Source organism: Tachypleus tridentatus, chromosome 8 (assembly GCF_004210375.1).
Source record: "Tachypleus tridentatus isolate NWPU-2018 chromosome 8, ASM421037v1, whole genome shotgun sequence".
Classification (NCBI taxonomy): Eukaryota; Metazoa; Arthropoda; class Merostomata; order Xiphosura; family Limulidae; genus Tachypleus; species Tachypleus tridentatus.
Genome location: NC_134832.1, coordinates 98,974,384 through 99,001,333, shown reverse-complemented (window position 1 = coordinate 99,001,333; position 26,950 = coordinate 98,974,384). Strand labels below are relative to the sequence as shown.

General features: G+C 32.5%; 1 protein-coding gene across 2 annotated transcripts in view; it reads left to right on the top strand.

The window, feature by feature from the left end:
- Positions 1-26,950, top strand: part of LOC143223036 (uncharacterized) — a 178,375-nt gene that overhangs the window by 97,352 nt on the left and 54,073 nt on the right. For both annotated transcript variants that reach the window (XM_076450410.1, XM_076450411.1), the window contains exon 2: positions 9,081-9,310. In XM_076450410.1, the coding sequence (XP_076306525.1) occupies positions 9,081-9,310 (230 nt within the window). The remainder of the gene's footprint in view (positions 1-9,080; positions 9,311-26,950) is intronic.

Sequence of the window (26,950 nt, the reverse complement as noted above, 5' to 3'; positions counted from 1 at the left end):
TTACAGTAGTTTTCATGCCATTGGCTTGAATTTTCCTTATTCTATCATTTTCACGCATGGCTTTTAAGTTACACTTTCCTGCAGACATTATGTATTAAATCGATAAGTCTTGGTCAAATCTATAAACAAAATACTCGGTCAAACAAACAAAAAAAGTACAGTAATGATATTTATAATAGTGTGCAGAGCATGAAACAGTTATGAGTATTCATTGTATGGCACAGTTTTACGAATTGAGGTATAGAAACTCAAAAAAATGAAGGATAAAACCCGTAATAAAGAAAAAGGTAAGTAAAAGTTGTTTATAGCAATCTATGAAATTAACCAAATCTAAGTTATTGCAAAGTAAAGTAAATGTAAAGTTGCAATGAAGGAAAACTTAGCTGAACATGTAGAAACGACTAAATATGGTTTAGAACGTACTACGCTTATGTATTTTAGACCTAAACAAACCGAGAACGCTCATAGAAATTGTATTTAGTATAATGTTTATTTTTTAAAATAAACTTACAGACAGGTTAAATGTTGTTTGTGTAAAATACGTTTCAAATGAAAAAACTAAAGTTGAAATCGAAACCAGTCGTCACGTGATGACAACATCATTGTGTCATCATGTTAAAAAGTTTGACTCAGCATAAAGCAGACAAGGTGATTTTGAATTTGAAAGCTAATATGCAATCTGGAATACCATGACTGAGGTCTTTATGATGAAAGATATCAGGTATATAGTGTTAGATTGAGAAATCTGAGAGAAAAGTTCCGGAGAGGCAAACGCAAGAGTATTATTTATACAGATTGTTAAACCTGTTTCAGGTTGATTTTGTTTAACAATCACAAGACTTTAACAGGCTTTTTCGTCTTGACACAAAATCATCTATTTATATTCAAGCATTTCATTTATTTCTTTTAAGATAAACATAATTTATCACTGAACTACAAAGAAAACGAATTTCTGCTATATATGTGTTGTTTCTGGTTCAATGCTCAAAATCTCAACGACACCTTACACAAAGCTAACGATTGATAACCTATTTATGAAAAATGCTGCTACTAAACACTTTTGTTGCACTCGTATAAAATACGAAATTAATAAGTACTGTACGGATTTACGTTTGTTTGTTTTTGAATTTCGCGCAAAGCTACACGAGAGCTGTTTGCCCTAGCCGTCCCTAATTCAGCAGTGTAAGACTAGAGGAAAGGCAGCTAGTCATCACCACCCACCGCCAACTCTTGGGCTAATCTTTTACCAACGAATAGTGGGATTGACCGTTACGTTATAACGCCCCCACGGCCGAAAGGGCGAGTATATTTGGTGTGACGGGGATTCAAACCCGAGACCCTCAGATTTCGAGTCAAACGCCTTAACCCACCTGGCCATGCCAGACCTTTGTACGGATTGAAACGTTTTGTTATTAATATCGTCTCCGCTGTCTGAAACATTTCACTGCTCTTAAATTATTTCTCTTCGATGATTAATCTGCACACAGTGTTTCTTTCTCTTTTTTGATAAACCACAGTTGAAATTACAATTTCTTTATAGCCTATCAGTAGGCTAAAATATAATTTCAGAACCTTCTCACCTCTACCAAAAATTAGCAGCGATGTACTGTAGACGCTTTTACACGTGGGCACTAACTATATTCCTTTGTGGTTAACCTCCATAATTCACAGCGAAGCTTCCTCTGAGGGCTTATACATGTAATTCAAGTTGTTAAAAAATCCCACATAATTGGTGTTTTCTTATTTACGAATTTGCCTGTGCGGTAAAAGTCGTGTTAATAGACACTTTTTCTTTGTTTTCATTTCTGAATTGTTTATACCGTACAACTCAACTCGTGTTAATAGATACCAGACTTAAATTTTACACACAGGAATCTCGATAGTCATATCTGTTAGTTTTCCCAATTACTCAACCCTGGAACTATAGATATGTAACGCAAGAAGAATTTCGGCCTCCAGCCAAGCTTAAAAGCAATCACTGGAAAAAATGTATGTAAAAAACGTGCTTGTGGAAGTTATTACTTCAACGATTTCAGCAGCAGGCACGTGCTTCTTATGATGTCACGCCACGCAAAGCACGTGACCGAAGTGTACATGAGCGAAGTCGCTGTGTGATCCCGAATATTATCCTAAACTGACATCTGCTCTCGCGCTGTGAGGACGAACGCATGTGAAAGCGTATTATATTGTGTTTATTTGCGCGCGTTTCGCACTCACCAAGTTTCGAATAGCTCGATTCAGGCCCAGTCTCTTCTGAGAGATGCACTACATGTATTCAAAGACGTGAAAACTCTCTTAAAAAAGGATTATTGTACACAATAACCTAAAAGAGTGAACCTGTGGGTTTTGGAAGAAAATCGTAAAGACTGCAGCAGGTATGTAGATCATTTCTCCTACCTAGTCACCAACACGTTCTCCGTCACCGCAAAACTAATATTATGATACGGTAGTTCTACTAAAGGTTACTTTATATAGAAGTATATGTGATATTTAACAGGCGTGTATTTGCTGGTGACTATGAGATCGCCAATATCCTGATTCATGTACATGTAGTACAGCTATCAATATGACTATATTCATGATGTTAGGAGAATATGTGGGTTCAAAAACACACATACAAAAGAAACCCTATAATCCCGAGCCTTTTTCTTCATGATGAACAAGTTATATTACAAGTAGATTTTTTAAAACATAATTACTGAACTGTTAACCTTTTCGTATTTTGGCCGACTGTGACACTGCAGCTTGAAGAACTGTAAATCAATATAAAATTGGTTTTATCACCGATAAAACTTACACCCCAAAGTTAAAATATAATTCCATTCGCAATCCTAACTTTACCACTAATAATAAAAGTCTCTATTTTGACAAATCGTTGATAGCTCTGTGAACCACATTAACTTTAATCAACACTCTAAAATTATCAACAATAGATTTATATAAGACGTGTTAATTCTGTTATCCCAGAGGAGTGAAAAAATTGATAATATTTTTATTTTATTAAATAGCAGAGATAAGGTGATACGTTGTCATAATAATTTTACGTTAAAAATTAAAATGATTAACAAATTATAATTACTAGCATGGTTGCCAATTCGTAATGAAATTACAATTGTATATATCTAAGGTATTTGGTAATTTCAAACTGAGCGACTACATATGATATGCATAGGTTAAGCTGTCAATTCAGACATCTGAAGCTCACACACAGCTGGCTATCTGGCCAGAAAAGAAGGCAAGCAATCAGCAGAACCCACCGTTCGTGCGGCTACTCTTAATCCAATAGTGGGATTGACCCTCATAATTTCGCCACCCCAACAGTTAGACCAGGCAAAGATGTTCAGTGGAAAACCAAGGCGACCCACATGAATTCTAGCAACACCTTTTCCATTTTTTCCAAAATCACTTGATTGTAACTTATATATTTGGTATATAATATAAATGTTAATTGTATATAAGGTGTATGAAAATATGAAATGTTGATTTATGTTCAGCGCTTTAGATTAAAAGGTTAACCCATTCTGGAAACACAGAAAAAAACAACACAAACATTCTTTATTATTAGTTTTGATAGTGGTATCTAAAGCTATATTTGTATCTAATAATGATACACTTGCGTTTGCGTCATTTAAACTACTGTTTCAATTTAAAGCACTAATATTTATAATCTCTAAGACCACCGTCAACTGTTGTTCCTCACATAAAACAATTATTTTTCAGTTGTAGCTAAAACCACGTTTCTACTGCACATATTCTCATAATAAACGGCATCTTTTAAGTAGATGAAGGGTTATAAATAAATAAAGAATGGGTGAACAGATAAGTTGGCTGACAGACAAAGATATTAGCAGATAGAGTTGTTCATATGTATAACGTAGTTACATTACTCAAAAAAGCATATGTAGGCCAAGATCGGTATTAGCATATTTTTTCGATCAGTTGTTGTACCACCTGTAATAAGTTATCTGCATATATCAGACTCTTCTGTGATCGATATACTTGTACACAACTAATCTACCTACTTAGACAAAACCTAGATTTTCTAACATTCATCTCAACGCTATGAATCGTTCAGATACATATTACAGCAAAATAGAGTTGCAAATTAAACACAGTGTGAAGTGTGAAGAACAGCCTACTATTGAGAAACATTTATTAAGAAAATAATTTTCTTACCATCATAAAGTAAAAATGCGCTATTTTGTAAAATTTAAACAATTAAAATAAAACGCCACATGATCGTTTTCGACCATTTAGTCCGTCTAGTTTCCTTAGACGTAGAACGCGAACGTTTTGAGTATTGATTTTAGAATGTTTGTGTAAAGCTACGAACTGTCCATAATTTTGAACTGCTAAACTTGAGGAAAGATAGCTAGTTAACCAACAATTTTTGGGCTACCCTAATGTAGCAGAATAGTGAGATTTGACCGTTACTCTTATAGAGGAATACCAACAGCCCCAAAGTGCGAACTACGTTTCGCGGCAAGTGGGCATGCTGTCCACTAGGTCACCCATGGTTCGATATAAATTGACTGAACTCGTACAAAATTCTAAGATCTCATGTTTAAGGTGTTGATCCAAAATCATATATTCTCACGTAAGTTATGAGTCGAAACGTCTTGATCTTAAAAATACCATTCTAAATTTAAGTATATAAATTGCCCCAAAACCGATAAATTGAGAACAAACTATAAAACTTCGTTTATGAGTTTATCGTCTGTAAAGAGTAACAAATTATCAGGTGACACAATACTCTTCAATTACAGTTACACAATAGACGTAGGAGATAAATCGTAAGGAAGTGAAACGAAAAGAGATGTTTTCATGTATCGTCTTTATTTATATTTCTTAAAACGTAACCCGAAAATGAGAAAACGTCCATCAATGAGAAAGGATTTTAGAGACAGAGAACTGGTTCAACGGTTATGTATATTTTTTGTATTCAAATATAAAGATATATCAAATTGACAAACTTTTTACTAATGACAAATGTATTGTCATTTATTTATCAATGTGATGAAACTCTTGTCATGTTATTTTACCTCTGTTGGTTTTATGGAATTATAATAACCATTGCGCCAATGTTCAAGGTTCCTGTCTCTGAAACAAAGGTAAACAATTTTGTTAACATAAATTCCGGACGGCCTTTATATAAAGACGTTTATTCATTTTTATTTCGGTATTTAGCTGACAGAACGAGCTCTACGTACACTTGCATATATATAAAGTCTTTACAGAGTCCAGGTGTTCAGTTAACCAAAATGACTTTTGGAGTCAACCTTGAACTTACTTGAACAATAGAAGACATTAAACAATCAGAAATAATATGCAATCGGTCATTGTGATAGGTGTAGTTCAGATCACAGCGTCAAATTTATGAAGTTTAGCAAACCAGCATTATATTATCCGCATTCTTTACTGAAACATAAATAAGAATCCGTACTGTGTGTGATTTATTTTATGGGTTTAATAAAATCTGTGATTTGGTGTCAAAATATAAAAAGTCAAAATATATGAAAAACAGTTATTAAAAAAAAAAACTGTTAAATTCATGAAATTATGAGCACCAACCAATGTTGAAAACTATTTTTCACAATATGAAAAAAAAATAAATTTTAAAGTTCAAGGAAGATATTCATAATAAAAGTGTTAATCCCAACGAAGATAATTGACCTCAAATTAAAACTTGAATTCATTGACATAAATCATGAGTTGAAATCTAAGATCACCCATTTGATATGCCAATTGAAATCATGTGAGAAAAATTATATTTTTTAATCTTAGTTCGAGTTGAACCAATTCTGTTTAGAGATTTCCAATGTATACCTCTTCTTTAAGGTGTTTTTTACAAAGGGGATTACCCTCCGAATTAAGTCTTCCATAACAGTACATCCGTGACATGATAAGTTGTACTGTAAAAAACGTCACAGCGAACAGTTGATACTTTTCACCTTGGTATCCTGTTGCGATTGTTTACCATCGTGCCAGATAAGTTCAAACCTGTACTATTTGTATCATATAACATAATCTTTTCAAAGCAGCAAAACTAAAATGAAAAGAAGCTACAGGCAATTGCACGACTTTACTGCCAAAAGCTAATGTTGTTGAACTATATATGTTATGTAGATGAATAAAATCTAATAATCTGGTTCAAATGGTATATATTTATGTTTAAAAATGAAAAAAAAAAATAATGCAGGGCAGGAAGTTTGAAGGACTGATGTCATAGGTAGTAAAACAGTTTTATTTAATGTGTTTGTAATGAACACGGAAACATAGGGACAAGAGTAGAGATGAAAAGTCACATGAAATTAGAACATTTTGTTATGTGTTGCTAATAATTAAACTGAATACCATGAACTATTTATTAAGTTTTGCTTTATCTGTAATATGGCGTTTTAGCAACGTAAATGTTGCCTCTAAGCCTCGTTTTGAAACGGTTGAAGTACATTGATATTAGTATATATGATTCCAAGTTTCGCAGCTTGTTATATTGTTCTTAGAAGAAGACACTACGTTATGTATACAGTTTCATTCTAGTTTTGTAAGAAATTTAACAGCTTTGATTTCATTTGCTATTAATTTTATATATAAGTCTCCGTGTGTGACGTCTATAACTGCTATTTTTAGTACTGTATATGTCATTAAACTCCTTTATATATATGTATTTAGTGATTCATCAACAGGAAATGTTCAAAGTAGCTCAGTATAACAGGTCACACTCTAGATATTTTCAAAAGCATAAAGTCATTTTTTAATCGTGTAGTTTTTACAAAATATGGACTATAGCTGTCCATGTTGATTAATAAGTATTCACTTTTGCAGTTTGTGCTTTCAATTCTGTTTTATGAGTTTTTCTTCTATAAATAGGGCATGTATAAGTTGACATTAGAGACATATTAGTCCTCGACTTTAAGATTTAGTTCTGCATTAAAGGCCGAATAATAGTTATAAGCAGTATATATTGAAAGTTGGATATAAAATAATAATTATAACCCAGTATATATTGAAAGTTTAATATAAAATAATAATCATAAGCCAGTATATATTGAAAGTTTGATATAAAATAATACTCATAAGCCAGTGTATATTGAAAGTCCGATATAAAATAATAACTGTAAGCCAGTATATATTGAAAGTTTGATACACAACAATATTTATAAGCCAGTATATGTTGAATGTTTGATGTACAACAATAATTATAAGCCAGTATATATATAAAGTTTGATATACAACAATAATTATAAGTCAATGTATATATATGTATAAAATTTGATATACAATATGAAACAAAACAGCGTGATAACGTTTATGACTCCACAAAGGCATACAGCGTTACTAATATTACTAATATTCTTACGTTACGTGTTTAAATCAAAATTATATTTTTACCAATTATTTAAACCTCATCTGTGATAAGTACGAAAAACCTATTACATAAAATACTAACAAATGTGAGAAAACGAGTTAGTTGTTAAACCTGAAAGATTAATTTATTTTTAGTTTAACGAATACTCCTGGGAAGGCAGGCTAGCCCTGGGATATTGTTCAGAAATGGAAAAGCTAAACCTAACCTGCTTGCTTATTATAGAGCTAAACTTAAAAATAAAATATATTTTGATTGGTTAAGGCTTATGTATAAGGATCAAATACAGACGTTTATTCAATGGTATGTTAAAGTTGTTGTGACTGAACTTCACATTAAATTACCAATCAGGGGCGCGATTTCCATCGGTGAACTCAGCAAGTAGCCTGATGTGGCTTTTCTATAAGAAAACACACACACACATTACATTACCTTAATTCCAAAAAGGATATTCATATATTATACTGTTATGTTTCTGTTATATGAAAAATTTGTTGTTTGTGAGTTTTTATATATTTATGTATTTGTCTTATCTCTCATTTTGTATAAGTGTTTTAATAATAAAAGTTCTGAATTTCGTAGTTGGCAAGCCATATTCAAATACATGCCATACTACAAAACATTCCCATACGATTAGCTGTGGATACAGTATAAGAATGATAGTATAGGGTGGGTGGATGGTAGAATGCTGGTGATTAGCTGCTTTCCTTCTGACCAGGTGTTTAAAATTAAGAATGGCGGAAGAAGCCTTCTTAATTTTGCCATAAATACAAAGCATAACACAGACTATTACCAAGACACCTATCTCTTCTACTGTTAATAGGAATCTTTTAGCTATGTTACTTATCTAACATGCCAATGAGTTAAATTTGTCTTTAGATTTTGTGTCACAGGATATCTTTTAATAGTTGAATTCTGTTAAAAATTTCACTGGAAATATTTAATAAGATATTCAGTTTTAGGCGAGTACAAATTTTTCGCAGTAGATGTTTTTATGATGCCTTAGCTGCATAAAAATAAATTGTATGAAAATTATGTTCAAATTTTAACTTAATATGATTAAAAGCTTCAGAAGTTCTGTAGTCTGTAAGACTATTGCGTGTAAAAAAAATCGCTGGACTTTCTTCTGTTTCTTTTACTATACTAATCCACACTTAGCCCTTAGTACTGCATAAAACTTCAATACTAAATCCGTCACATTGATTTTTGTATGTATTTTATCTACACTTGTTTAACGAATAAAACTTTATAAAAATAATTTTGTGAAGACGTAAAATATATACACTACTGCGAGAATATGAACAAAAAATATTGTTTGATTTTTAGTTTTGGACCCTCTTAGTATATGGGTCTTGGACTCAGAATTTGGTAATAACCGAATAAGCAGATAATTTCAGATTGTATTTTGATTCGAATTTAGGTATGTCAGTACGTGTATGAAAATGCATTGTTGTGTAAGTAGTTACTATTAATACAGAAACTGATATAGCAAAGACTGATTCGTTCAGTATTTCTCGTGCTTGATAATTCCTATAAATGCTCAAAGCTTAAAGCATTGTGAATGGCCTTTCTAATGATTCTGGTTTATCATTTACACAATTAAAATAATTTGCATGGTTTATTCTACATTTTTTGAAAAAAAAATGTTTAAGTTAACGTTCCATAAATAACCATAATTTAGCAGTATAAAATAATATTTCTGTACACATGACAGAACCGAGGCCGGCTGGCGGAAAAGAGGATTCTGGGAGCGACTATTCAGAATGAACTGGTTTCTCCCTCCAACGACTTGGAAAATACTACAGACGAACAAATGTACGAACGGGAAGAGGAAAATAGTGGTTACAGTGATAGTGTGAAGGATCTGATCCATAAAGCTAAATCAAATCACCAGGGGGCTCTGACGATTATGGATACAGTGCGTAAACAAACCCATGGAGAAAGGTAAATATAATAGCATATTATCTATTTAAGTACTTCAAAAATCATAGTTCCTGAATGTAATGCTATATAGCAAATTGTGTTTTCAGTGATATATATATTCATTAATGTTAATTATATGTAGCACGCATTCATACCCTCTATTGGCAGCACTGTAACTTGACAGTTACAGTACTTAATTAAATACTTGTGATTGGGATAATTCAAGTATTGTAACAACTATTTGTATATGTGTGTGAAGTTCTCATAATATTAGAAGTTCGAATCCTATTATTGTTCTAATGTATATGATACATGATATAAAAATACGACTTCAACTAAATATTTCGTTATCCATTGAGACATCAGAATCCAGTTGACCACTATCTGTTTATTAATAATCGACTTCACTCGATACACTTCCTCATTCGCGATGCATCCTGAATCGTTCGATTTCACAATTAAATGCATCGCTCATTTGATAAAAACTTATAAACCCTATTGATGCCTTGGGAGCTGTAAAGATGGTTATTTATTTATAACTGAATAACAAAGTAAATTCACTATCAATTTATGTAACCGAAATATTGACCACATTTCATCTCTGTGTATCAGTATGAACTCCCTGAGTAGCGTTGCTTAAATACTGAAAAAGAAATAAACAAAATCCATGTTAGATTATATTTTATAGTAGATCTATACATTACACAGAAGACTTCATGTTTGACCATTATAGAGTTTTGTCGGTTCAGTGAGTTTTATTTTAACTGATCTGTATCATGTAAATTGATATTCATACGTTTGCCTCTATACTCTTAATGAAATTATGGATGGTTGCATATACACAAAAATCATTGTAGTTTACAATGTCAGTTTAGTTTAGCTTCAGATTCTTATTCCTAAGTTCATTTGTCGTGTACCTTACTGATTACCGAAGAACCATTTCTGAACATTTGTCGTGTATCTTACTGATTACCGAAGAGCCATTTCTGAACATTTGTCGTGTATCTTACTGATTACCGAAGAGCCATTTCTGAACAGTACAGTGTGCCCCAAAATTATTCACTCATATTTACTGCGACTTTCTTTTCTAGATCAAAAAAGTAAAGAAAGAATAAATGCTTTAACGGAAAAAGAATTATGAAAATAATGTACTACCTGAAGACTGAAACCGTGTAAGCATTTTAGTAAAGCTAGGCAATAAATCTTCAATATCAGCTCTACCATGCAGTGGAAGATTGAAACTATGTGCTAATGAACTAATGAAAGACGAAAGCTATGCAAATAGTTTAGGAAAGTTTGAGAATAGTTTCAGTTTTAGTTCTATCGAACAGTGGAAGACCGAAACTTAGCAAGTAATGTTAGAAAACCTGAAGTATAAATTGATTTTAGAAACATCGTGTACGTGTGTTTGTGTATCAAACATGTAAACAGAAGAACTAAAACAATTAAAAGCAGGAAAAAAATAATGAGCACTATAAGACAATGAAGAGAACTGTTTGAATAAAGTTGTGCAATGAATAAAACCAATAAATGTTGCATCAAGTGTAAAATTTACAAAACGTAGAAAAATTATTTTTTATGAAGAAAACCATCGATGGATAGCTTCATTAATATCATAGAAATAGTGTTGGATATATTCCTTCTCACCAGTTAGTTAACAAACTTTAAGTGAAAACCTACCATGAAAACAAGAGGTAATATGATAAACTCCCAAATTTCCGAATTTAACCACACATCTACGGTTAGTAATGGGCATGGTGGTTACACTGAAAACTATATTAGATAATCAATCTGGTTGTTAAAATATTGCTAAAATTATAATAAGGAACTATAGAACCTTCCAGCATAGTTCTATGTCCATCAATGTGACACGCAGCCACCACGCATAATTATATCACAATAGAGTTATAATACCCACCAGTATAGTTGGATGATAACACACCCAATGGCCACCCATAATTATATCACAATAGAGTTATAATACTCACCAGTATAGTTGGATGATAACACACCCAATGGCCACCCATAATTATATCCCAATAGAGTTATAATACCCACCAGTATAGTTGGATGATAACACACCCAATGGCCACCCATAATTATATCACAATAGAGTTATAATACCCACCAGTATAGTTGGATGATAACACACCCAATGGCCACCCATAATTATATCACAATAGAGTTATAATACTCACCAGTATAGTTGGATGATAACACACCCAATGGCCACCCATAATTATATCCCAATAGAGTTATAATACCCACCAGTATAGTTGGATAATAACACACCCAATGGCCACCCATAATTATATCACAATAGAGTTATAATACCCACCAGTATAGTTGGATGATAACACACCCAATGGCCACCCATAATTATATCCCAATAGAGTTATAATACCCACCAGTATAGTTGGATGATAACACACCCAATAGCCACCCATAATTATATTAGTTCAAGAAACGCAATTTTCTTTCACGAAAATTAGGTTTTGCTATTACCTATTACTGCTGTAAATAACGTAGTATCAAATTCTTCTACAATTCACTCTTACAATGACACGACATTTTCATAGTCGAGATACAAACTAAGGACCAAATAGTGTAATGTTTGTTTCCATTAGAAATAAGGTGAGCATTGGCCAATACAAATGATTTGATGAATGTAATTATTAATCTTGTTGTGTTAGAGGCTAAGGTTGTTGTTGTTATTTTGATGTGAGTGTGTGTGTGTTCTTATAGCAAAGCCACATCGAGCTATCTGCTGAGTCCATCGAGGGAGATTGTTATTTTATTAACAGAGAAGTAACCCAGATTTACTTTCAGAAATAGTACTCACAAATTGTGTTACTTTTATTTTGACAGTATGATTAGAAAAGACGTTCAATTGCTTTTTGGTTTCATAATCTCTATGTATGTTTTTTTTTCTTCCTATACATACCTTAACTTTTATATACTCGTCCAGCCACTCTGTAAGTCTAGTCTGAGTCTAGCCTATGAATCTGTCAGCTGAGTGAAATAAATTTATACATGCTCTAATATTAATCATTGTATGTGCTATACTCTTTTCACTGCTTTATTTTACTTAAGAGATTTCACAGAATAATGATAAGGTAACATAATGTTAGTTTTTAAATACCTTGTTGTTTTTACGATATTGACGTTTTTCGAATTTCTCATTCTTTAGAAGTTAAGTATTTCTATAACAGATGTACTGTCGAAGAAAAATAAATTTTCAGTTACTCCAACGATTTGTATACTATTCTCAAAAAAAAATCTCTCACAAGATTTCCAAGTTTATTTGAAGCGTTTTCATGAAACATCACTTGGAACTGCGTGTCTGAGGAAATTTATTGCCAGGTCTTATATTATTAGTTTTCAATTTTGTATTTCCTTAGTTACAGCTAAACAGTGACACTTGATATTACGAAATATGCTTCTAGTGGGGTAACATTCCTCTAAGACACTTCAAATAAAGTTGCGCTTCTAAAAACAAATTATTTGTTTCAATATATGTAATGTCCAACATGACCACATGGTTAGGGTGCTCGACTCTTAATCTGAGAGTCGCTCGTTCGAATCTCCGTCACACCAAATATGCTCGCCATTTCAGCCGTGAAGATGTTATAATGATACAGTCAATCTCACTATTCATTGGTAAATGTGTAGCCCAAGAGTTGCGGTGGATGGTGATAACCAGCTGCTTTTCCTCTAGTCTTACATTTACAGTGCTAAATTAAATATGGCTAACGCAAGTAGCCCTCGTGTAACTTTACGCGAAATTAAAAAAACGAACATACAAATAATCAATATGTGTACATATGTGTGTGGGTGCGTGTGTTTATATATACATAGCTATTATATCACCCTTTATACATATAACCACGTTTTAGTTTTCTTCATAATAGATGGAAAGGAACGATGTAGCTGTGAATATAAGAGTTATTCCTTTGTTGTTGTTTGCTGTAGTAACATACATTGTTATACAGTAATAACTTACATTGTTGTACTGTAGTAACATACATTGTTCTAGAGCAGTAATATAGAATGAATAGTTGTCGATAAGAAAATCTAAAAATTAAAAATACTTGTAGACCATCCATACACACGGTTTCACGAAACCCTTAAACGTTTCTTCGAAATTTCCCGCTTTGAAGCCTGAACCTTAGAAGTCAGCCGTGTCGTATTTTTTGTGTTGTTGTTTTTTTGTAATTCGCGGGATTACTTCCAAAACTTCGCTAAGAGTTAAGGTTCTAGAATCGTAAATAGTTTCAGCAAATCACTAGATCTTTTTTTTTTTTCAGTTCTAGACGAAAGAGCGTAACCTAGTTACATTTATACGTTACCCTTTCTACTGGTAAAACCAGTTTAGCTCCATCTTCGGTCGATATTCTAGAGTCTATAGATGTTAAATATCAGTCGAAACTGGCAAGTTTTTAGACAAACTATTTAGAAATTTTGTGCTTATTTTATGTTTCTTTATCACTTGAAATGGTTCACTGATCAAACTAGATATATTCCTGTAATACAACCTTTGATGCGTAATCCTAACCACTACGAATACAGAACCATTATGTGCAAATGCATTTAATCACTATACGGATAGCTCTATTAAAGAAACGAGATATTAACAACACAACGTCAAGAAGACATAATAGCTCTATTGTGTACAATAATCCTAAATTATTACAATGTCAAGCTAACATAACTGTTATATAAAAAAGTCCTTACATGAAACATTGTCAAACATACGGAAGTATGAATACGTTTACAAATTGAAAAGCGTTGATGTTCCGACATCCAAAAATACGAGCTGGATTTGAATGTTGATTTACGTACAGAACTATTCCTCTGAGAGACGTCAAATATAAAGAGAAAAAAAAGAATTTTTGTTTTGTTTTTGAATTTTGCACGAAGTTACACGAGGGCTATCTGCGCTAGCCATCCTTAATTTTACAGTGTAAGATTAGAGGGAAGGCAGTTACTCATCACCACCCACCGCCAACTCTTGGGCTACTCTTCTACCAACAAATAGTGGGATTGACCGTCGCATTATAACGCCCCCAGGGCTGAAGTGGCGAGCATGTTTGGTGCGACAGGGATTCGAACCCGTGACCCTCAGATAACATAAACTCAACTGCATATGCTTCATATCATGATACGATATATTAGATACAAGCCTATACTCGTCGTGAGTGCCTTTTTATCCTCGATATTATAAATTGTCTCAATTACATTCTTGTGAATAGAAGAGACGCCTTTATATGGTCTGTAGATTTTTTTGTAATGGATCGTAAAAAAACCTCAGTTGGTTTATAAATTATTACACTTATGTCTTATTAATCACCAACGTTGTAGTTTATTTGAGATATTGTTTAATGACGCATTAAGGTTATCAACATTACCGTACAGTCAAGTGTTCTTGTCGGCCTTTCTTAACATTGTAGCATGATTTTGTAATAATAATAAGCTGGTAAGCCTCCTGGTTCACAGATTGTTATTGTTACTAGAGCAACAAACGACCCTCCTCAGGGGCACAGCGAACTTACAACGCTAGAAATCTGGTTTCGATATCCGTAGCGGGCAACGTAGAGATAGCCCATTGTGTAGCTTTGTGCTTAATTATAAACAGACCCTCCCCAGATGCGCAGCGGTACGTTTGCGGGCTCACACAGCTAGAAATCGGGTTTCGATATCCATGGTGAGTAGAGCACAAAAAGCCCATTGTGTACAAACAAACAAACAACAAAATCGAGCAACAATAGAAACATTAATTACGGTAGTGACTTTTAAATCAAAATGATGTTGTAAACGATATTAATGGGGAAAACCAGATGTAACGTGGTTTGTAAGAAACCATGTGATTAGATTAACAGATTATCGCGTGGTTATTAACAAAAATAAGAGTGTGTGTTTGCTTACTTGGTCACTTTATTGAACCAATATGGATGTGTTTTAACTGAACAAAGCCGCAGAAACTGTACAATAGTAGTGGAGGGAAATTACCAGTAGGAAATAATCAGAATGCTGAAGCATATTTTTCAAAGCTTTTAATTTTATATTTTGACCTATAAATTTCATCTGATTCATTTAAATGTCACGAAGAACATTAGAATAATAAATTGCTTTGTGCGTGATTGAACCTATAATAAACCATGTTTTAGGATTAACAAAAAATCATGCCCTTAGATTAGTTGATGATCACTTGGGGTGTTAATAAATTTAAAATGTAATGGTTTAAGAATATATAGCTGGTTCACAAAACTTTCATAGTGTATTGATGTTGCAGAACACAAATACGAGTGTACGTAATCCAGTTTAAAATTATTAATAGAACAGTTGTAAACAACTGATTATCTATACCTAATAATGAGAAATGTTTATTTTCTGTCGGTGTTTTCCGACAACAATCGTTTGCTGGTGATTATAAACATTATATTGAGAACTATTTAAATTCTGAACGTATTTTACACCTTACTATGAATATGGACTGAATAGAAACCTCTTAGCTCGTTAATTATCATATTAGGCTTAACATAGCTATTAAATCTACATTTTAAGCAAGAGAGTGTCATGAGAAAGTCGTTGCCGTGGGTTATCAGTGAACAACGGAATGGCTCTACGCTGTTCAAAACACATTTATGGAATGATTTACACAGCAAATTTCTTTCGTGAATTTGTCTATTATAAGGTTTCTAATAGTATATGAGTTTCGCAAAAATGTTTAATGAACAATATAGAGGATAAAAGGCAGTTAGTTACAACTAGTATGGGCATGTATTTATTTAGCTATATTTATTGATATGAAATAAATGGGTCTGAGTTTTATGCTATTATGTAAATATCTTCAGTGCTTTTTGGCCCATATAACAAAGTTACATTTTCCGTACACTTATATTGCTGTTTACTGTTGATATTCTTTACGTATTTTATGTAGAAAAGGAATAATTTTACTAAATTATTCTAGTCAATATTTTACACTGAACTTTCCAACAGACAAAAACATAAAATTACTCAATATGACGCAGTACCTCACTGATAGAGAACTTTATAAAAGAAACTATTCGATTTGGTTTGTTTTGAATTTCGTGCAAAGCTACATGAAGGATATCTGCGATAGCCATCCATAATTTAGTAGTGTAAGGCGAGAGGGAAGGCAGCTAGTCATCACCACCCACCGCCAACTCTTGGACTACCCTTTAACCAACGAATAGTGGGATTGACCGTTACATTATAACGCTCCAACGGCTGAAAAGGCGAGCATGTTTGGTGTGACGAGGATTCGAACCCGTGACCCTAGGATTACGAGTCGAGTGCCTCATCCAATTGGTCATGCCAGGCGAAACTATTTGGTAATTTAAGGTTGTTAATATATTAATTATACATGTTTCTACATCAAAAGGTTGCATTAGGATTTCAGTGCAGTAGTGACATCAAATGTATTAATTTCATAAGCAATATTATTTACATTTCTTATTGGAAATGTTTTCGGTTTTTTAGGTGTAACATTCCTATTTTATGTGCATAAGAAATAAAGGAATTCATAAGCCTTGTTAAAGTAATACCTTTACTATATAGAGAAAGAGTTTGCAAATAATAAAAAAGGTTTATAATTTGACAAAAGGATAACAGAGTTTCCTTATTTGAACTCCAGGTGGGTAAACTATTAGTTTAGAGGCATAAAACGTTAAAATCTGTGGCTCGAATCCTTGTCCCAAACTTTGCCGGTAGATTGCAGACAGTTTGTGGTATTGAGTTATCAGTGAAGGGTAAAATGTATTTAAAACAAGTTTACAATGTAATTTGTGAGTATGGAACTTTACGAAACAAGATCAATGAAAACACTAAAATTTGTATTCGGAAACATAAAAGCATAAAATATGTATACATATATACACTTACATGTTAGAACACAGCATATACGTATACACAGTTAAATATTAGAACATAGCATATACGTATACGCACTTAGATGTTAGAACATCACACATATATGTATATATGCACATATGCTTGAGCCTTGGCATAGCCAGGTGGATTAATACACTCGACTCGTAATCTGAGGGTCGCGGGTTCGAGTCCCGGTCACACCAAACATGCTCGCCCTTTCAGCCGTGGGGGCGTTATAATGTTACGATCAATCCCACTATTCGTTGTTAAAAAAGTAGCCCAAGAGTTGACGGTGGATGGTGATGAATAGCTGCCTTCCCTCTAGTCTTACACTGCTAAATTAAGGACGGCTAGCGCAGGTAGCCCTTGAATAGCTTTGCGCGGAATTCAAAAAAGAAAGCACATACACTGAACTTTAATGTTTTGTTATGTTTTAAACACTTTAAAATTGCAATACATAACACGTTAACAGAATATGTATTTGATAAGAAACTGTGCTCGAATACGGTTTGTTTGAAAGTCTTTTTAATTTGTAATAGATATGGAAGGCTTGAATTTCCAGGTACAGCATATAATTTGTGCCAATGATCATGTTGTTACTTAACTACACTAGTAAAGTTATAAATATTTGTAAATTCAACAACGCCATCAAACAAATATTGGGTATTATTTTCATAGTAATACCTTACAAACCATCCATTAACTTGTTATCTCCAATAATAAAATGAAGTTACAATTCTGTGCGAATTTTTTTATTGATTTTACTTCAACCGGTTTTATCTTTCTAGTAGCTATTCTTTTGTCACGAACAGATCATTTAAATTGATAGAAACGCTAATTAAAATTCAGTTTTGAGATTTATAAAACACAAATAAATGAATATAAAAAACAACAACAAAAAACTATAAACTTCTGTTCTATACATTCTAAAATATACGAAATTACATTCTGTTTTAAAATAAACGATAATGAGAATGCTATTAAACAGAACAAAAATACGTATTTATACCTCCTTGTCATTCCCTGTTGATACAGCGGTAGGTCTACCGATTTACAACTCTAAAATCGTGAGTTCGATTCCCCTCTCGCAGATAGTCCGATGTGACTTTGCTATAAAAAAAATACACATACACGGTTTCTTGTAAAAAAATCTCCAGCTGGTAACGCGACATGTATGTTACAAAAAGAACCTTCAAACTTTCAAGGGCATTGTATATGCCAATATCGTCCTCTACCGAGTACTTCCCGAAAAGCATTTGATTGAGATCCGAAACCCTTAATACAATAACTATTTAAAGAAAAAAAGATCAAATTGATATATCACTATGATATTGAAATAGTGAGTGAAGTGGTCCTACAATGTTCGAAATTTTTGTAACACGTATACAAGAAGTCTCTTACTGGAAAGTAAAGAAGTTGGAGCAAGATTGCTTGCAAATGGCAATTTGTGCGTATTTAACTAGTATCCGTGTTATAAGCAATACAAAAATCATAAGTAGCATATCTATATTTGCAAGTATGTTTTTTACACTCAGTATCTTTACAGGAGATCAGAAGTGGTTTCGTTTGCTGCACACGTTACATATGTTTTGATTCATCTTCGTATTGAGCTTCAGTAATCGTTTAACAGACTTTAGAAACCTTGCAAGGGTGTTTCCTTTTTTATCAAATCTTTCAAGTTACAGAAAACGGTCTAGCATTGTTTTCAAACAAGGTTCATGTCATCTAACATTCTGAGAATCTAAGGACGAAAGTAGAGAACAATGTCAACCACACTATATCTGTTATATCCGGTGCCGACGAGACCTTCCCTTGATACTAGGGTCTCATCAGACAGATTAAGATACACCAGACACAGTCATGTTTGAGAGTAAGATGAAACTTTGTCAACTATTTCTCTTGTGTAAGATACATTAAGTTCCTAAAATGTGATTTTTATCTATTTTGTGTGAGTCATTTATAAAGCAGAATTATGTGTGATGAATTTCCCCAGATTATCGGAAACCACACTCGTTATTTTGTTTTGTTTTCTTTGTCTGAGGAATGAATTGTTTTTGTCTTCTATTCTTGTTGAAGAAAATGAAACTACTTGGAAAATATTAATAATCTTCTGTTCCCTCAAACGAGAACCTAATAGAATCTGTTTTTCTGTTTATCACCAAAATATGAATAAGAATCACTTACAGAGCAGTAGAATGGTGTATTATCTTAGGGTGGATAAGCAATAGCTAAAGACCATTCATTAATCTTCGAATATAAGGTTAGACTATCTTAAGATGTTTAACTTTTTTCTTTGTAGTTAAGCACAAAGCTACACAATGAGGTATCGAAACCTGGTTTCTAATGTTGTAAGTCTGCAGACATGCCGCTGTACCACTGTGGGTAACTAATGTTCAACTACCCCACAAAAACTAAATTTTTATAAAACTTTAAACAAACTACTTTTTGTTTTCTATTCGAAATGATAAAATGATCTTCTTTCCAAATGCAACATTTCATATCAGTCTCCAATTATCCAATCTTTATAAAACTTAAGCATAATTGATTTTAATATTATTATTTATAACTTTAAACATTTAACATTAAACTAAGTTTCCAAAAGCATAGTTTAGATTTTATACAAAACTTGCAACCTTATTATCATAACTCTTTTCGTACTTTAGCACTGACATGTTTGTTTTGGCTTTTCCTATGTGGGTAAAAGTAACAAGTGATTATCAAGTGTGTATTAATAAGTATGCCTGTTTAGTTAACCGCCTCTTTACGACTAAGCGCCCATTTTATTATAATATAGATCAGAAAGAAGGTTTGATGCTGGGCTACGTTATTAAAATTTTGATTTTTCCAATGCTAATTACACAGGCCTGCGAATTTAAACTTCGTAAAAGTTGTTTTAGTTTTAATAACGAATTTTCAATAATTCAGCTAGATAGATTTCCAAAATAATATTAATTTGTTTTCTATCGCGTAAGGGCTTTTTGTTGTTTGATTTATAAATTGGAAATAAAACGAAAACCTCTTACTTAGATCAAATTATCATTTGGTTTACCACAGTGAACAGTTTTTATTATTGTGTTTGTTAACATAAATACAAACAAATTGAAAAAGATGGTAAAACGTTGGTGTCAAACGAATATGAATCCTTGTTCATCCTGATTTGTGAAATTTACATCTTTTATACTCATAACTACGTGTTGTGTTTGTTGTTTTTTTATGTATTGCGTTATGACGTTTTGTGAACATATGTACATGATGGAGAAAAATAAATATTATTTTCGGATACAGCCTACAGAACGTACAGTGGGTCATGTAAAAGTATCAAGACAATAAAGCTATCCTAGGCCTGTGTTATCTATCTACCTACATATATCTACCTATGTATATTAGGCTTCGCTTGTCTTTTCATGAAGGAGTTGGAATGCCAAACTGAAAAGATAATTTTTAAAACCTTTTCCATTATTTTGTTTCTTGGCTCTTTTGTTGTTGTTTCAACAGGAGCAACCACCTACTTACCACCGAAAATAGATGATGCGTGGTAATTTTAAGTGTGAGATATTGTGGGCTTAAACCTCAATACCTATTAATAATTCGTGAGCCATTTTCTTAGTTCTATTTTAGTTTAATTCCAGATATGTGTGTGTTTTTGTATAGCAAAGCCACATCGGGTTATCTGCTGTGTCCATCTAGAGGAATCGAACCTTAGATTATAGCAATTTTACATGACAACTTTGTGAATATTCTTAGATCAATAGATATATAGATTGATAACGTTGGTCCCATTTTCTAGATACTTTCTCTACTAGGTTTTATTATACATCACAAAATTTTATTTCTGAATCACTTTTTTATTTTCTGTCATTTATATGTAACGCATTTTGTTTCTGTCCTAATTATTTTGAAACTTAAAATCATTCAAGGAAAAGAGATGCTGTTAAAATTAACATGGTTGTAAATATATTACGTTTGAGCACACAGGGTGTCCCAAAATGTGTACACACTTTGGATGATTGTAAATAAAATGTTTATTAAGATATATCTAGATTTTATAATCCAAGTTCAAGAAGACAAGTGTAGAATCTTTTGAGTTATCGCAGGTGCTCGAACTCATAACCGTTCTGATCCAGACAGTGCTGATAACGCGGACAGATGGTATTACAAACTTCACGAATCATTTTGTTTGGTATTTGGGCGCATTCTCTTTCAATTGCTGCTCTCAGCTCATTGATTGTTGCATTCTTGCTATAAACCTTATCTTTGATGTATTCCCTTGAAAAACAAAAGTCCAGAGGTGTGAGGTCTGGTAATCCACACTACACTGTAACCCCTGGTAAGTTTACGTGGTGTTCAACTGTAACATGCGGGTTTTGAGGTGCTCAGTAGGTGTAATTGTGGCGATTAACTGAGCCATTTATCTTATGTGTGGCCTCATCGTTCCAGACAACCTTATTTGGAAACTGAACATTCTCTGCAGATTTTACCAGGTACCACTCACAAAGTTCAACGCTCTGGTCAGAATCATCTTCATCGAGGGCGTGGACTAATGCCGGAATAACTTTTCCAATGAACGCACTTCAACATGCGATAGACGTTCGATTTGGGATCCCTATATCACGGGCTGTTTGCCAAACAGATTTCCTTGGAGATCAGTGGAGTATTTCCAACAGCTGTGCTTCTCATGTGGGACTGGTGGACGACCGCAATCTTTCAGAACACCCTTTATGCACGTCTTGAACAGTTTCATTTGTTTTAAACTTATTTCTGATGCGAGTAATGGTGAGTCGCGTTGGTGGATCTGTTTGAAATTCCCTTCTAAATCGTCTTTGCACTTCAGCTACGTTTTCACACTTCCAGTAACACTTTAAGATAAATTTCATTTTCTCAAAGCTTAGTCTTGCTTTTGCCATTACTTCAAATCAGTTGCACCTGTAAAAAAAGAAAGTTTTAGTGAGTTATAATCATTCAAAGTGTGTACACACATTTTGGGAACACCCTGTATATAAGTACTTTATCGTTTCTTATATAATTTACACTTTAAACATATTTAATAATACGTAATAATATTAGAAATTTATAGAAAGTGAATATACTTTGAAATCTGAAACGATTAGCATTTTATTAGAATCTTGAATGTATTGGACTTTTATCCCTAATACAGCTAGTTGCTTCAAGAAAAATATATAACTCTATTACTTTCAAGCAAAATGATGTAACACATTGAACCAGATATTCTAAAAAAAGAAAAATTAGTAAAAAGTGTTTAAAAAGACAAAATGTAAGCAAGACATTTAAACGATTTTGTCTAAAGGAAAAGAATTTATTTGAAGTAAGTTTCTCATAGTCAACCAATCATACTACGGAAGAGGGTGTAAAATACTCAAACCAGCATACGAAAGTAAATTATATTAAATTTTTCAATTGATTCTTATGAAGAAAATTAGAGAATGTTATTAAACAAATTAATCAAATATAAGAAACTTTTCAAATATTCAGTCTAGAGTTATTAAGAAAAATATTGAATTTAAAACCGGTTTCCCTAAAATAAAGAGAGCGAAACATTCACGCAAACCGATATTTTGAAAAATGTTCAATTTTAAAACTAGCCGAATAAAAGAAAACACATCACGAAACGATTGAATCCATTCTTGTTGAAGAAAGGAACTCAAAATATTCAGTCTAATATTTGTAAAGATAAGCAAAATCATATAAACCAACCGTCTAGTACGAGAAGGAGTAATAACCTTCTAAGTCAGCCGCCTAGATGAAAAGTTTTTGTGTATTTTGTAATTTCGCGCAAAGCTAGCTCTACCTAATTTAGCAGTGTAGGACTAAAAGGAAGGAAGCTAATCGTCACAACCTATCGCCAACTCTTGATTTGACCGTCACATTATAATACCTTCACGGCTGAAAGGACGACCTTGTTTGGTGTGACACGGATTTGACCCCTCGACCCGCACTTTACGAGTCAAGCGCCCTAACCACCTGGCCCTTTAAAGCAGAGTGTAAAATATTTAAACAACTCGTTCTTCTAAAGAGAAAAGCGCCAAACAATTTTAAACAAGTCTTTTTAAAGCAAGATTAAAAAATTGTCATTCGTCTTGAAAAAAAAACACCAAGTGTTTATAATATCTCCAATCTATCGTGTATAAAAGAAAAGTATTTGTAATATCTACAAATAAACTCTATAAAAGAGAAGTATTTATAATATTTACAAATAAACTCTATAAAAGAAAAGTATTTATAATATCTACAAATAAACTCTATAAAAGAGAAGTATTTATAATATCTACAAATAAACTCTATAAAAGAGAAGTATTTATAATATCTACAAATAAACTCTATAAAAGAGAAGTATTTATAATATCTACAAATAAACTCTATAAAAGAAAAGTATTTATAATATCTACAAATAAATAAAAGAGAAGTATTTATAATATCTAAACTCTATAAAAGAGAAGTATTTATAATATTTACTCTATAAAAGAGAAGTGTTTATAATATCTCCAACCAATAGTCCATAAAAGAAGTGTTTGTAATATCTACAACTAACCGTGTATAAAAGAGAAGTGTTTGTAGTATCTCCAACCAATAGTCTAGCGGTAAAAAGAGAAGTAATGTTTGTTACATGTCAACTGTTATGTTTTTTTTTTCAAGAATCATTTAATACGACTATAACAACTACGTTTCAAGAACTGTTTTCTGTTGGTTTTTTTTACTCACAGGTGTTTATAGAAAGAAGAGAATTTATTTCAGATGAAAAGTGAAAATTTTATTTCCGAGAAATCAAGGTTGTAAGTTTCATAGGAATACCAGTTAGTTTCTTTTTTGGATAACTGATGTATGGTTTTTGAAATGGAGAATGAGTTCTGAAGCAAAGGAAAGGTGATTTTTATGTTTAAAGGCAATTGAAATTATTTATATTATTTCCCTGAAACATACTGTTTCTGAGAATGAACAATTTTTCTGTTTCAGGGTAAGAATTATTTGTCTGTTACACTGAATGACTGATTTACATTTTACAGCAAAAGAGTGATTTGTCAGTTTGACAAGAAGTGTGATGTCTGGTAAAGAAAAGAAAGATTTTCTGTTTTAGGGAACAGCAATTTTTCTACATTTGAGAAGAAATCATATAGTACTTTGCCCATTTCTTAATAATGAAAAACACTCAGTGCTGTTATTTAGAATTGTTACGAAATAAAGAGTGAATTAAAGAAAATAGGAATTCCTAATAAAAGTTGTTTAGTGGAAAAATTAATCTTTCAGAATATTAGATTAAATATTGTTTACTAAATGAAGGGCCCAGCATGGCCAGGTGGGTTAAGGCGTTCGACTCGTAATCCGAGGATCGCCGGTTCAAATCCCTGTCGCACCAAACATGCTCGCCCTTTCAGCCTTGGGGGCGTTGTAAAGTTACAGTCAATCGCACTATTCGTTAGTAAAAGAGTAGCCCAAGAGTTGGCGGTGGGTGGTGATAACTAGATGCATTCCATTAGGGACGGCTAGCGCAGATAGCCCTCGTGTAGTTTTGCGCGGAATTCAAAAAACAAAAGAAACTAAATGAAGAAATTATATATTGAAATTAAAGTTTATTTTCATTTGTAAAATCTGCACTTCCTTTCCATAAACCTCAACTACACTAGATTGTAGATTATTACTTAATTTTAGGGTTAGAAATAATATTTGTATCTTCAATGATATATGAGTATGCCACATTAAACTACAATGAGATATATTATTGCACTCTTAATTAAACTCTTTCTCGCGAGATTTCTGTTTCTCCTCTCCGTGGTAATAAGTCGGTGCACTTTGTAACAGACATTACTGTATAATGTGTATAAGAATAAATATCATATACTGTTGTAATGATAAGAAACCAACGTATGCATTCGCACCAAATCACAGCGGCGTACTGTATCCTGCCCTCTAGCGGTCAAAACACATTATTTTTGCTTAAAGTCTAGCTGTTTCTTTTCCCTAAGGGTCTGTACTATTATACCAGACATGTTATTTTCAGCTATCTGCGGTTTGGTTTATGGTAGGCTCCCAGGTTATTATCTCACACACACATATACACAAAATCCTCTGTTTCTTAATATATTCTGTTTAATGTCCTGTTTTTTTTGTTGTTGTTGTTTTTTTTAAACTGTAGTATAGAACTGTATCCTCGTTGTTCATTGTTTAGCTGGAATAATACACATTACTATGACACTACTACATATACAATTCAAACACCAATGGGGAAAACTTTATAATTAACAAAGAAGCAAAACTCGTTATGACGAAACATTTTGCTAGAGACTAAACTAAATAATTATATTATATATACATCAGAAAGGATCAATACCTGTTCGAAATATTTTTAAAAAATTAATACTAAAGTTGTTTTACTTTATTTTAGAATGAGACTTGTTTGGCAATTAGCTTTAGTTTTGTTACATAATTTGAAATAAGTTATCATCTTAACCTCATTATCTTCCAGATAATGATTTAATTAATTAGCCATAAATAAGCCATAAATATTTTAAAAGTTTCACTCCGCTTTGGAGTTAAATGTAGCGTACGGTTTTGTGGCCTTAAGAAGAACCGATATGAGTTTAATGACTAGCATACACAAACTGTCCGCACTTTGAAATTGTCGGTGTGCTATAGGAGTGACAGTCAAATCTCACCGTTTGGTCTTATAGAGATAACCAAAGAATTTACAGTAAGCGTTATTGGCTATCCGCCTTTCATCTAGTCTATTGGTTGAAAATGAAGGAACGGTTAAATGCAAATAGCCATTGTGTAACTTTGCGTGAAAATTCTAAAGAAATCAAGCATATCGCAACCTTTAAAATTAACTTGGTCATGAGTTGTTTTTAGCCTTTCGGACACGAGTTATTAAGATATATAGTAGCCATTTACGTCACGGCATTCCATTACTCCATATTCCATACATAATCCATACGGAAACTTACTTACATAAGCATGTAGAACAGTGGTGTCTTTAAAATACAAGGTAACGATTGTGTATATTGTGTTATGTTGTTTCATTTCGGTCTTAACCAGAAATAGAATAATTTATTTTAGCAGAATCAGTGGTAAATAATATGTGCACATATACTGTGATTCCGTAAATGTAATATCTCTGAGGAAGTAAATATTAGAATACATCTTCATTTGGAAAGCTTAGAAACTTGTTTTGGAATACTTTACTTATTTAATAAAGTAGCTCTGTATTTGGATTAAATTTTCACGATACACAGATATCTGTTTTGACACCATTTTCATTACTATAATCCAATTTTTCTCAATATATATTAGCCACTGGGGGGGGACAAGTAAAGAATAATGTATAACAATAAGTCAGTCCACTGTATCTAACACATCCGGTGAAATGGGGCTGTTCTCAATACCAGACAGGGCTTGTCAAGTCAACTGTAATACGACATTTATATTAATAGTTGAGACACTTTATGTTATCAGATTTCGCGAACACCTACTGTGACGATGGTAACTAGATTAACATAGTGAAACGTAATTTTATCAGTTTTAAGTTAGTCTGTTTACAAGTCAAAATTAGTGAAAGATTATTCTAATGTCAATTATTTATTATTGTTATTATTTTTAAATCAAAATTATAGTAGAGATTAATAATGAGATGTCATTTATTTATATTACTACCAATTATTCTTTATTATTTAAGCTAGGAAAGCTCACAGTATTGATGAAGTTTAATACAAGTTATATCAAAATTCACTCGCAAATTCTGACTTATATTAAAGTTAATTT